The sequence below is a fragment of the Podarcis muralis genome, chromosome 11, assembly GCF_964188315.1.
Source record: "Podarcis muralis chromosome 11, rPodMur119.hap1.1, whole genome shotgun sequence".
NCBI lineage: Eukaryota > Metazoa > Chordata > Lepidosauria > Squamata > Lacertidae > Podarcis > Podarcis muralis.
The window spans coordinates 23915096-23928558 of NC_135665.1; the positions used below are offsets into that span (position 1 = coordinate 23915096).

At 44.6% G+C, this 13463-nt stretch overlaps 1 protein-coding gene across 2 annotated transcripts in view; it reads left to right on the top strand.

Annotated features, from left to right (window-relative positions):
- The first annotated feature begins 413 nt into the window (after positions 1-413).
- Positions 414-13463, top strand: part of MCC (MCC regulator of Wnt signaling pathway) — a 207950-nt gene continuing 194900 nt past the window's right edge. The window contains exon 1 of one of the 2 annotated variants that reach the window (XM_028749466.2): positions 414-808. In XM_028749466.2, the coding sequence (XP_028605299.2) occupies positions 654-808 (155 nt within the window). In that variant the 5' untranslated portion in view covers positions 414-653. The remainder of the gene's footprint in view (positions 809-13463) is intronic. The other variant, XM_077936126.1, reaches the window with a different exon arrangement.

The window sequence follows — 13463 nt, forward strand, 5'->3', positions numbered from 1 at the left end:
AAAGAATGGCTTCTATTTCTGATGCCACTTTGGTTGTGATTCGCTTTGAGAGTTTGTGTTTCGAATGAACGAATGCTGCGTTGACCTCAGAGGAAGGCTCGGATTTTGAGGGGGTGGGGGAACCCAAGAGAACTTGCTCAAAGCCAAATCTGGGAAACTCGTCGGGGCTGAGCCCAGCGCCTCCATTCGAGTTGCGGTTTTTTCCCTTCTATGCCACCAACTAGTCAGCAGCCAAGCGCTGCTCTGCAAAACGCCGCAGAAGAAACTCCGGCCCTTTTTTCTCCCGCGCCTCCCTCGAGGGGCGCGCGACCCCTTCGCCAGAAGAAGGTGCCTGAGGCGGGCGGCTGGCTGCTGCTCCTCCTTGCAAAGGCGCGCCGGATCCCCAGGATGCCGCTGATTGGCGCGCGAGGCGGCGCGCGCTGAATTCGTGCGCGAGGCGAGGAGAAGCGCTTGCCTGGGTTTCCCCACCCCCTTGTTTGCATTGTGTGGCCCTCGCGCCGCTTTGTACGGCTGCAGGGCCGGGACGGATTTGCGCGCCCGCGCGCGCGCACACACGGGCTTGTGGCTGAGGGAAGCACAGACGGAGAATCCCCAGAGACCGGACTTGTGCGGACGTTGCCACCGCCTCCGCCTCCTCCTCTGGAGAAGAGCGCATGATGGCGGCAGCGGCCGCCCCGGCCGTGGTGGTGGAGGTGAGCCTGAGCAGCACCGCCAGTAGCAGCAGCGACACTTCCAGCACGGGCGAGGAGGAGAGGATGAGGCGCCTCTTCCAGACCTGCGACGGCGACGGCGACGGCTTTATCAGCAGGTAACCGCAGCCGCTGGGGCAGCCGGCTGCTCTCTCTGCGCGCGCGCTCGCGCACACCCGCCGAAAAAGTGGCAGCTCAACTTCTGAGCAAGTTTCTCAGTTGTGAGTTGCGCTTCATGCACGACGGAGGTGCGCCTGGATAGACAGACCGGCTGACCGGCAGATAGACAGATGGACGCTTCTTGGGCAGGGTGGATCAGCAGGGTGGATCAGCATCACACCCAGGGTAGCGTGCTGGCCAACCACACAAATATTTTATTGGTTTTTAAACAGATACAAATACAATAGCCATCACACACTTAGCCAGCAGTACAGCTAATGGTGTTGGTTTTATCCATTGTCTCTAGACCCGTGGTTCCCAACGTGAGGCACATCCCCCACAGGGGAGCAATTTGATTTTTAAGGGCGACAATTTGGAAACTTGTTTAGACCGCGTTAATGGGCTTTTAGGCTTCCTGCACATGAATAGTTCAGTGGTACCTCGGGTCACATACACTTCAGGTTACATACGCTTCAGGTTACAGACTCCGCTAACCCAGAAATATTGCTTCAGGTTAAGAACTTTGCTTCAGGATGAGAACAGAAATTGTGTGGTGACAGTGCAGCAGCAGCGGGAGGCCCCATTAGCTAATGTGGTACCTCGGGTTAAGAACAGTTTCAGCTTAAGAACAGACCTCCGGAACGAATTAAGTACTTAAACCGAGGTACCACTGTAGTTGCTTTTTGAATAATAAGAATTATATGTCAATGTGGGGGGGGGGGACATCAAGATTTTAGAGATTCTTAGGTGGCCAAAAAAAGGTTGGGAACCACTACTCTAGACATACACTTTACACATTCAGTATTCAAACATACTACTTGCCGTAACCCTTCCACTGAGAATATTGAGCAGTTGGTATAAGAATGTCTTGTTTTTGGTCATTAATATAGTTAAAGAGAGGGGGCCACGTTTCTTGGAAGGTATCTATTCTTTACGCCTTTAATTTCCCTCCTTTATCTGGCGAGATGCTCAGACATTGCTGCATCCCAGATATTATTTTCCCATGTGTTGGCGGGTATTTCAGTCTGGTTCTTCCGTTGCTGAGCTATCGCTAATCATGCTGCGGTCAGGAAGAAGCCTACTAGTTTGCCCAGTGGCGTAGCGTGGGGGGTGCAGGGGGGGCCGTCTGCACCGGGCGCAACATCTGGGGGGGTGCTCGCACTCGCAGCTCTCTGCCCCTACTAAAATCCACGGGTTAGGGGGCGCAAATTACTTGCCTTGCCCTGGGTGCTGACAACCCACGCTACGCCACTGAGTTTGCCTGTGGCGTGCCGGCCTTTCTGGCAAGGTGGTCGCTGTGACTCTGGAAGCCTTCCTATAGAAATTGGTGGTTAAATCTTTCGGAAGAAACTTCTACCCAGCAAGTTATTCCTCTCCTCTTTTTTTTGGTTGTTATTGTGGTGTCAGGCAGTTATGTTCTTTGCCCTGGAAACTCCTGAATGCATAAGCGCTGATTATAGCTGCATAGTGGTGGGGACTCCAGGCGTTCTGTTTGCGCCCCGAGGCACTTTCTCCTTCATTACGACTGTGCATGCTGAGCTGTAGTTCAAATTAAGCTGAGCTGGTAGTATTAGGTTCATTTGCACCAATGTTGAGGGAGCAGGTTGAAAGGAGAAGGCAGCTTTTCAATTTCACTGTTACACAGGAATGTGAAGGTCCTTGTGCTCAGCTCGGGAACTTGCTTTAGCTTGGCATTGTGGCAGCAGTAGCGGTTCACACCCTGCTGCCAGCCAGGGAGAGGGCAGGGTCTACATTTCCTGTTCCCAGCTGTTCAAGAACTGACCCCCTTGCTAAAGGGCTTGAGACTGCATGATCAGGGATGGGGGTGAAGTACCTGTGAACCTCTGGATTTCCTTGGACTCCAGTTCCCATTGGCATCAGCAAGCATAGCCAGTGATCAAGGGTGATGAGAATGGTAGTGCAATAACATCTGGAAGTCAATGGGTTTTTGGCAGCTGGTCCAGAACATCTCATGATGCTTTGGTGGAGCTGAAAGGAGTGAAAGACTTGATAATGATTGTGTTGACCCTTGATGCGGTTGTGTTGATGATCTTATCTAAATGGATGGCACTTTGGAAGAAACAGAAGCAGAAGGGGTTTTTTTAGAGGGTACCTGTATATGACACTTGTGAATAATGACTTTCATACAGCTGCGGGTAGCACTGCCAGCCAAGGTAGCATGAGCATAGCCGGGGGGGGCAGGGGGGGCAGATGCTCCCCTTGAGATCAAGTAAAACAATATAAATACTTAACTGACCAATCACATCGGTTCTGCCCTCCAACGAAAGTCCTGTCCCCCCCCCCAACAAAAGTCCTTTCTACACCCATGCAAGGTGGATAGTATACATGCTATTTCATTTGTTCACATGCATTGTTTTCCCCCTAGTGGGAAGAGGCACAGGACAGAAGCAAAACAAAATTCCTATAAATGCTCCCCCAGTTGTTTTCGTTTAGTTGTGTCCAACTCTTTGTGACCCCATGGACCAGAGCACACCAGGCACTCCTGTCTTCCACTGCCTCCAACAGTTTGGTCAAACTCATGCTGGTAGCTTCGAGAACACTGTCCATCCATCTCATCCTCTGTCGTCCCCTTCTCCATGTGCCCTCAATCTTTCCCAACATCAGGGTCATTTCCGGGGAGTCTTCTCATGAGGTGGCCAAAGTATTGGAGCCTCAGCTTCAGGATCTGTCCTTCCAGTGAGCACTCAGGGCTGATTTCCTTAAGAATGGAGAGGTTTGATCTTCTTGCAGTCCATGGGACTCTCAAGACAATTTCACTATGTGTATTTCTGTGCATGTTTATGGTGGGGAGGGGAGGGGAGGGAAATGGCAAGTTTTTACATGCCCCAGTGAATAAAATCCACAGTTCTACTTACAGCTTGTCTGATTTTCATTGATCATAGAATCAAAGCGTTGGGAGAGAGACCCCGAGGGTCATCTAGTCCAACCCCCAACAATGCAGGAATCTGGCCCACAGACGTCTCTGGGTGGGCTTGAACCACCAACCTTCTGGTTAACAGACAGATGCACTGAACGATTGTGCCACCTGAGGTGCTATGCATGTCTAGTTTTAAGATACAGTGGTACCTCGAGTTACATACGCTTCAGGTTACAGACTCCGCTAACCCAGAAATAGTACCTCGGGTTAAGAACTTTGCTTCAGGATGAGAACAGAAATCGTGCAGTGGCGGTGTGGCGGCAGCGGGAGGCCCCACTAGCTAAAGTGGTGCTTCAGGTTAAGAGCAGTTTCAGGTTAAGAACAGACCTCCGGAACGAATTAAGTACGTAACCAGAGGTACCACTGTACATGTTTTTAAAATGTTTGGAAATTGATAGATGGCGTTATGTAAGGGAATTTTTATTTGTGTGTATGTGGTTAAGCTGTCAACACATAGTTGTTGGGTTTTGTGGATTACCATATTGGCCTGAATGTAAGCCTCACTTTCCCCCCAAATTCCAACTGTGAAAAGTTAAAGTGCGGCTTATATTCACAACTTTATGGTATGCAGGCAGTAGCACAGGTTAAACAGCGCCAAGAGCGCAGCAAAGCGGAGTCCGCCCCATGCGTAGTCCCCCGACCTCTCCCCCAAGGTCAGGAAGGGAGAAGGCGAGGAAGGGGAAAGGCAGAAACGCAGCGCCCCCCCCCCCATAAGTAGCTAGGAGCAGCGAGGAATGGAGTGGCTTATATTCGGGTATTTTTTCTCCCCCCCCCCCAATTTTAAAAGCGCAGCTTATATTCGGGTGCGGCTTATATTCGGGCCAATATAGTAGTTATTGGGTCAGGAGGTGTAGTGTCCATCTTTTGCCACTAGTACACCACATACATCTTTGTATCTCGCCCTTAGTATAGTGTTTCCATATATGCTGACGGTTTTAAATGAACATTTTGCTTATCTGAAACGCCTCCATTTTCAAACATATGAGTAGAATATTTGCTTTTGCAAGTTTGGAAGGCATAATCCTCTTAACATGCAGTCCACATCTTCTTGGGTATTGAAATGGTTCCCTGGTTATAATCTGGAGGTTAACTCAGATGTTCAGATTTGTCCAAGGCAAGAACTCTAAAGGCAGTAAAGACAAGGTCAACATTTTGCATGCCATTCACTTATGATTGGATTAGGTGCTGGGATAAACCAAGGTATTACCTTGGCTCCATAAATATAGAGAGAATGGACAGTTAATGTACAGTGGTACCTCGGGTTAAGTACTTAATTCGTTTCGGAGGTCCGTTCTTAACCTGAAACTGTTCTTAACCTGAAGCACCACTTTAGCTAATGGGGCCTCCTGCTGCTGCCGCGCTGCCAGAGCACGATATCTGTTCTCATCCTGAAGCAAAGTTCTTAACCCGAGGTACTATTTCTGGGTTAGTGGAGTCTGTAACCTGAAGCGTATGTAACCTGAAACATATGTAACCCAAGGTACCACTGTACATCCTTCACGCAGCGCTCTAATGCCCAGTTGTTCTTGATGTTAACACACTTAATCTCTTCTTGTACTATGGCAGGGATGTCCAATTCCCAAGAGACTGCGATCTACTTACAGAATAAAAAAACTGGCAGTTCAGGTCAAGGATGCTGAGCTTTTTTTAGGGAGGAAAGTACAGTGGTACCTCTAGTTGCAGACACGATCCACACAAGTCCGCAACTAGAGCGGCGCTCCTGCACAAGAACGGAGTGCAGTAGAGCGCTTCTGCGCATGTGCAAAGCATGCAGAACGCTTCTACGCTCACACAAGTGGTGAAACCCGGAAGTATACACTTCCGGGTTTGCCTTGTTCAAAAGATGCAACATGAACCTAACGCAAAGAGGTATGACTGTGCCGCTTTTGGGGGGTTCAAGTCAAAGTTTTTTTGGGCGTGCAGGTTGTTTAGCGTTTTTTGAGAGAGAAATGTTAAACTTTATTAAAGGGAAAACGAGAAAAGGCACTCACAAAAGGTTCGCTAAGGAAACAAACAGCCTCACAGCGAAAACTCTGTCTTCTGTTCTAGCGATCATGCGTGAATGGAGGAGGGGCCAGGGCCGGATGCTCTTATGCCACCTGTTGGACATCCCTGTACTATGGCAACCCCTCTACATGCACTTCCAACTAATATAGTTTTGCAATTCCTCTTTTGTTTCTCCCAGGGTGGTTTACATCACTGTAAATGTTCCTTCTGCGCAGTCGACCTGGTGGCATGTTTAACGTACCATGCAACTGATGCCCGCTTTCTGAAGTACTGGATGTTGCTTGTGTCATATACTTGAAGGACCGTGTGGACAAAGGCTTTTATTGTAGACCCACACCAATGTGGGAGGAAGAAACTCAAATGGAATATAGCTAAAGATGCTATGGGACACTGTGGGAAACAGCTGTGTTCCTTGTTCTTTCCAGACCCCTTTGCTTCCTTCCAGGGCATTGATAGAAACTTTTTAGGAGTAGTCTGTGTCTCCTTACCTTCTCTAACAATCTAGTCATGGCCAGGGTGTATTTGATTTCAATCAAACCAATTTAAATCACTAGTCAGTGAGACTTGATTTAAATCTTTTTTTTTACAGAAAGACTCATTCTTGCTGGTATAATCTTAGTATTTACAACCAGATGAAGGTTTCATTTTTGAAATAATAAATTTTCAAAGAAATTTTAAAATATATAAAAAATTACTGATTTGGTTATACTGTTAGAAATACATAGACTTATAATTATGAAATTATTGTGAGGTGAGGTTTAATAAGTTAACTGTTTATATTTGGACAATTTTTCTGCTGTACTTTATTGGAAGGAGAAAAATAATCATTTCCTTAATAACAATTTTTTTAAAAACTTAGACTGAGTTTTAGCACACATGAAAAACTTAAAACAAATCCTTATTTCCTGATGAATAGCCTTTGGACTATAATGTAACTTAAATAGAAAAATAGCTTTAGAAATATTTTTCCTCCAAAAGCATTTTATTTTAAAAATCCAATTTTGATTTTAAAAAATCTGATTTAAATTTTAAAAACCCAATTTAAAATATATATATATATATATATATATATATATATATATATATATCGCAACATTGATTTTTATCCACCCTGGTCATGGCCCCAGTAGAAACTGCAAGCTAGTTTAACTCCTTGTTTCCAGATGCAAGCCTTTAGGCTTGGCTTTGCTCTGTAGTAAATAGTTCAGACATCTGTATGTTTAATTGGGAGAAGAGAAACATAAAACCTATAAATGCCCAACTTCTGGAGCACCACTGAAACAGTAAATCCTAGATAGACCACCAACAGTCACAGTGAACAGTTCAAGAGTGACTGGAATGCCTTTTCTTTTAAATGTGCAATTTACTCTGTGGGTTATGAATATTTAATTTTTTTAAAAAAATCAGTTCTATCATTCATGCAGCTCTGAAATTAATTTAGCCTTCTTTTGTCATTTCCCTACCCTTTGTGAAGCTGCTTCTCAGCCACCAGAGCCAGTTGAGGGAAGAATTGCATTTTATTCTGTTGGTAAAGGCAAGCACTTTTCCATTGCACATGTCTTCATTTAGCGTATCGGGACAAGTTAGTGCAGAATGCAGTTGTTAGGCTCGTAACTGCGGCAGCGGAGTGGTACCATGTGTCGCCAGTCCTGAAAATGCTTCACTGGCTGGCAGAGAGCTACCAGGCCAAATTGAATGTGTTAGTACTAGCATATCAAGTCCTAAATCAGGCATAGGCAAAAATGCCCCCCCCAGATGTTTTGGAACTACAACTCCCATCATCCCTAGCTAGTAGGACCAGTGGTCAGGGATGATGGGAATTGTAGTTCCAAAACATCTGGAGGGCTGAGTTTGCCTATGCCTGTCCTAAGTGGCTTAAAACCTGAGTACCTCATAGAGCGCCTCCAATATCAACCATCTATGACCCTATGATCAAGAAATGAAACCTTATTGGTGGTGGTGCCACTGGTAGCTGCCCAGTTGGCAGTGACTTGTGGTAGTGCCTTTTCAGTGGTGGCTCCCTGTTTGTGGAATGCCTTCCCTAGTGAGGTGTCATTATTGATTTTATTTTGGGAGAGGGAATTAAAACATCATTGTTTACGCAGGCATTTGATGGCTGAAGGACACTGTTCCTGGCAGCCCCAAGATCACTGGTTGGGAATGTTTTTTCATAGTTTTAATGAGTGTTTTAAAACTGTTCTTGGTTGTAGCTCTTTCTAAACCTTTTACCATTACTTGGGTTCCTTCAGGAGGAAGGGCAGGATATAAATCAAATAATATATATTTGCATACATAATGAAGTTATATGGAGTCTCAGCTGTGGGAACCCTTTGCTGTGCATTAAACTGAAAACTCTTTAAATACTTGCTGGGTAGCAGAGCCACACATGGAGAGGAAAAGAGCACCTCCTGAGAGAACAATTAATTGTCAGTCTATGAATAGTTAGGCTGACATTTTAAAATGGCAGATAAAAGGATAATTGCTGGCTGATACTGGATGGGAATTCAATTTGGCAGTGGAATATAATTTGGAACTCATCTAGTCAAATGGCATACATTATACTTTCCTACCAGAATACAGACATTTTTGTAACTAAATTACCAAAATGCAATAATGTCTGTTTAAAATTCAAATACTGTAGTACACAGCAGTAATGTTTTTGGCAATTGGTGTTTTTTTATAATACATAAAAAGTTGATGGCAGCAAAAATGATAAACATTTGTTCTTTATTTTTTTATCCTGCCTGTTCCCTCAGAGTTGGGAGTTGAAAAGCTTTGCTGGGAAAAATCAACCTGTGGAGAGTTGGTTTTTAAAAGCCTCTTCCTCCCATTGAACGTTCAAGGAATGTTCCGTGGCAAGTGCATTTATGCACACGCAAGAAAGGCCTTTAGGAGATTGGAACTTCACACAACTCGCTTTCATGTATGTAAGAGACATTCTAGCTGTGATTGCAAATAATAATAATAATAATAATAATAAGCTAGTATCCTGGTTGTAAAAGGACAAGACTACTGCAGAAACTGAGACGTTTCTTGGGAAACGATTCAGCGTTGAATAGATTTACTGGAACTGGAACTCTTAGGGAAAATGCCCCTCCGCTTCTGAACTGTGGTTTAGTTTAAAGATGGTTTTGGTTACATGGGTTGTGTGTATTGCCTGCTCAAAACATACGTGCTAGGCATTCCTCTGAAGAGTTGATTTTTCTCTCAACAGTCTTGCCACCCTGTTATTTAGACCAGTGTTTCCCAAACTTGGGACTCCAGCTGTTTTGGGACTACAGTTCCCATCATCCCTGACCACTGGTCCTGCTAGCTAGGGATGATGGGAGTTGTGGTCCAAAATCAGACCGAGACCCAAGTTTGGGGAACCCTGCTCTAGACACTGGAGGGGATGGTGAGTCTCCCATTCTGGCAATTAGGAGATAGGCTCTTCCTCCCTAAGGCAAGCTTTCTCTTGTATTTACAATGAACAGATAAAGGTTCCAGGGCAGTTCCAGTGAATGAATTGTTCTGTGTCCTGGAATCAGGTGTTTTCAGTCTTCTTCTAGCTCTTTTTTTCTTCCAGGGGACTCTCTGCAAGTTTCACAGCTGCTTCCCTCTCCTTCCTTACCATGTGGGACTGTGGGTTTTCCTTTCTCCCGTCTCTGTTCCCTGCTTTCCTTTGCCTTTCCCTTGTGGCCCCTATCCACCTTCATCATCATCAACCTTTTATTCGACCGTCAGTCAGAAAAAAGTACATTTTCAATACACAGTTAAAACATCCAGGAAGATTTTAGAACTTAGCCAACACTAAAATGGGCTAAACAGATAGCCCCATATCAATACAGTCAATTATAGTCTTGCGACGCTTAAAAGCTAAAAAAAGAAATTTGGCCACCAAGGAAGGTATAGCTCTAGTGACGTTATTCAGCAAGTGTAAAACCTGGTTTTCTCCGGGTAGGAAGCTAAATTGACATAGGAGTGGGTCTATAAAATTTTGTCTAAGCTCTGCATAAGAAGGGCAAGTCAAGAGAATGTGTTCGGTGGACTCAACCGCACCCATGGCACAATGACAGGTTCTCTGGGCGTATGGTACTCCCCTGTACCTTCCCCACAATATCGCAGAGTCAAGGACATTTAATCTAGCCGCTGTAAGAAGTCTGCGGTATTCCACATAGTGGATTTCTGCAAGGTAGGGGGCCTAGGAACATCCCTGGTTTTACCTGGGCTATGTCCTCTTGTCTGGCAATGTCACTCAGTCTCCGGGAGATCACAGCTCTAGCTTGATTGTACGTCATGGACTCAAAGTAAAGGTGAGACAATCCGCAGGATTGAACCTCGTTAATGACCTCCCTTTCCCACGATGATTGGAAATCGTCCCTCAATATCAAGGGGGCAATACCCACTGGTTTAAAACATAGCTTGAGCCATAGCCAGAGCTTCGTCTTCAAGGCCACATACCATAGAGCTTGCCAGCCGACCTCTAATCTCATAACCGCACCCGCTACCGAGGGGGGAATCCTAAGGATGGCTCTAAGGAATCGCTTTTGGATAGAATCCAGTTTCAAAAAATCCCTGCGGGAGCCTAAAGAGATGCCCACCAAAAGAAGGGGGAGGACTTTCATTTGAAAGAGTCTCAAAGCTATCTTCACTGATTGAGCCTGATTCTTAGCATATAGAGATCGAATCTGGATGGCATTAGTTGCTATATAGTCTCTATGGGCCAGAAAAGTCCTATTTGACCGTATTACTTGTCCCAGATATTTAAAGCAGTTAACCTGCTCTAGGGGGATCCCGTTCATCGACCATCAATGGAGTCTCGGTCGGGCAGAGAAGACCATGATCTTGGTCTTAGCATAGTTGGGTTGGAGCTCATGCTGATCACAGTATTCATGTAGAGCTTGCAACATTCTCCTCAGTCCAATAGGGGATCTGGCAAGAAGTGCGGCGTCATCCGCATACAGAAGAGCATTCAGAGATCGGCCTGCTAATTTGGGGGGGTGGAAAGCATCACCTTGTTTCGCGGCTTAGCGGTTTGCTTCTTGCAAGCTCACACATGTACTTTTAATAGGCAACCTGAATGCTGAAGCATGTGCTCCAATCCAAGATATAAGCTAGTGTCAGAAATGTCGAAAACATGACATTATTGCACAGGACTGTTTTGCGTCATAATTATTTTTACAGATTTGCAAAATTGCTTTCCCAGATTTTTCTGTAAACCTTGTAAGCCTTAAATTTGTGTTCAGTCATGTATGCATGTGTAAGATAAGGTCTCTAATTAGAAAGTCAGGCCATATTAATTGCCAATGGTATAGGAGAGTACAGTAATGATCCCAGTTCACAATTGTGTTTTATAATTTGCTTTGTGTACTCTACATATGCTTTGTTTTTTGAAATTGCTAAGAGATATGCTTTATTCTTACTTCAGGCAGAGAGCATTTATTTGCAACTGCACAGCAGCATAATGTTGGAACAAGCAACGGTAACATGTTAACTTTAATTTCACTATATTATAAGGTTATGCTGTTGACCATTTCCTTAATTCGGAGTCCCCCCAAAATAGGGGTTGTCTTATACACAGGGGCGTGTTATACACGAAAAAATATGGTAACTATGTAGAAGGCAGTGGGATAATGTATTGGCAACTGTGACTACTTAGGGGTCTGAAACGGATACATATTTTTTTTTGCTTTCCTTTCACATATTGTTACAACTGTTATTTTATAGTCCAGACCAACAGGGGCAGCAGGAATCATGAGAGAGTTTTCCCATATTGTAGTGTTTTTTACATAGCACACAGACATACATTGTGATATATCTCCGTGTCAAATATTATGAAAACATTATCGCTTTGTTGATTTCAAACTGAATTTGGACTATGTATTGGTACATCGCCTAGCCCTAGTGGGGATGATTGGGTTTTTTTTAGCTGGGTCATGCCAGTGCAAGTAGATAAATAGGTACTACTGCAGCAGGAAGGTAAACGGCGTTTTCATGCACTCTGGTTTCCGTCACGGTGTTCCATTGCACCAGATGCGGTTTAGTCATGCTGACCACATGACCCAGAAAGCTGTCTGTGGACAAATGCCGGCTCCCTCAGCCTGAAAGGGAGATGAGCGCCGCAACCACCATAGTCGGCTTTGACTGGACTTAACCGTCCAGGGGTCCTTTACCTTTTCCTTTATTGGTTTTTTTTTTAGCTGGGTCATTGTGTATGATGTTTCTAGATGACCTTAGAGCAGTCATCCTTACTTGTTGTCCTCCGTACATTGTTGAGAACGACAGCTTCCACAAGACATGGACTACTATTTATTTATTCAACAAAACCGTTGTCTAAGCAGTTTACGAAAAACAGTATAGAATATTCATAAGAAAGTACTGATAGAATCAACAGACTTAAACAAATGTGCACAATAAAGTTCCATATCTGAGTGGGATGGCTTAAATTTTTTTATATTTTTTTTTAAAGCAGGCATTGGAAACGGCAAAGGGATCTGTCTAATACTAAATAGGAAGGGCATTCCAGAGAAATGGCGATGGCACACCTAAAGATGAATTTCTCACATGAACATGATATAGCGCTTGTCAAAGTGTCAGTTCCGCAGATGGAAGCAGGAGAGTGGCCGCGTGTGGCTTTAGGCAGTCTTTCAAGTCACCTGCTGAGGGTTTTATATGCTAAAAGAAACACCTTGAGTTTGACCTAGTAACAAGTCGGCAGCCAGTGCAGCAGGAGTATAATACTCAAAAGCTTGCCCACTATTTTGTGGTATTGGTTGGCCTAACGTATTGGGCTAGGGGAGCTGGGGCATCTGGCAATCAATGTGTCCCTTTAGTTCCGGATAGTACATGGGTAGATGAGTCTTTAAAGGTCCGGGACACAAATTTTAGCAGCCCTCTAGCGGCTATGGTGGCTCATTCACCAGAAGTAACATATTTAGCGTTAACTCTGGATTCTGGAACTAAGCCTCCTGATGTATATTGTGCTCTAGGAGGCCTAGCTTGGTCATAATCGTGTATACAGAGTCACTTAAGAGCTAAACAGAATTATATAATGAACATCAGTAAGTGGAATTCACGTTGGAAGCTTTGCACATCTGGTAGGAAAAATTGATGTGCTGCAATAAAATTGCTCAGGCGTTCTTAATTGTCTGCTTCACAGTTCCTGGTGATATTGGTAGGACTTTAGAAATATAGTTAGGTTAAGTTAATGGTTCACCGAACAGAATTTTGAGCAGGGGAGAGCACAAAAAATAGAGAGGCTAGGACTGTGAGTAAGACTTGGTGACTTGATGTTTCCGTGAATGCTTTTCTGCATCTAGAACCCACGCTTTTGTTAATTCAGATTAAGGAAACAGAGCTGCCACAGAGTGTACATTGCACAGTGTTGCTAGGCAGACCTAGACTGCAGGATAGGTAATTAAGTGGTAAATTGTGATCATTCGACTGTCGTCCATAAGGAGCATCTTGCGGGGAAGCAAACTGGGCAAACCAGCTTGCTGTAAGAGGGACCCCTTTGGAGGTCCGTGGTTGTAACAAACCTAGATTCTAGTCACAGCTGTGAGCTTCATTTTTCCACAAAAGGCTTCTAACAAGGATGTAGGAAAGCTAACAGTGAGAGGATGCTGCATGGAATAAAAAGGATTCCTGAGTAATCTTTCTAATGTAAAGTGTCACCTTTTTATGATTCTTTT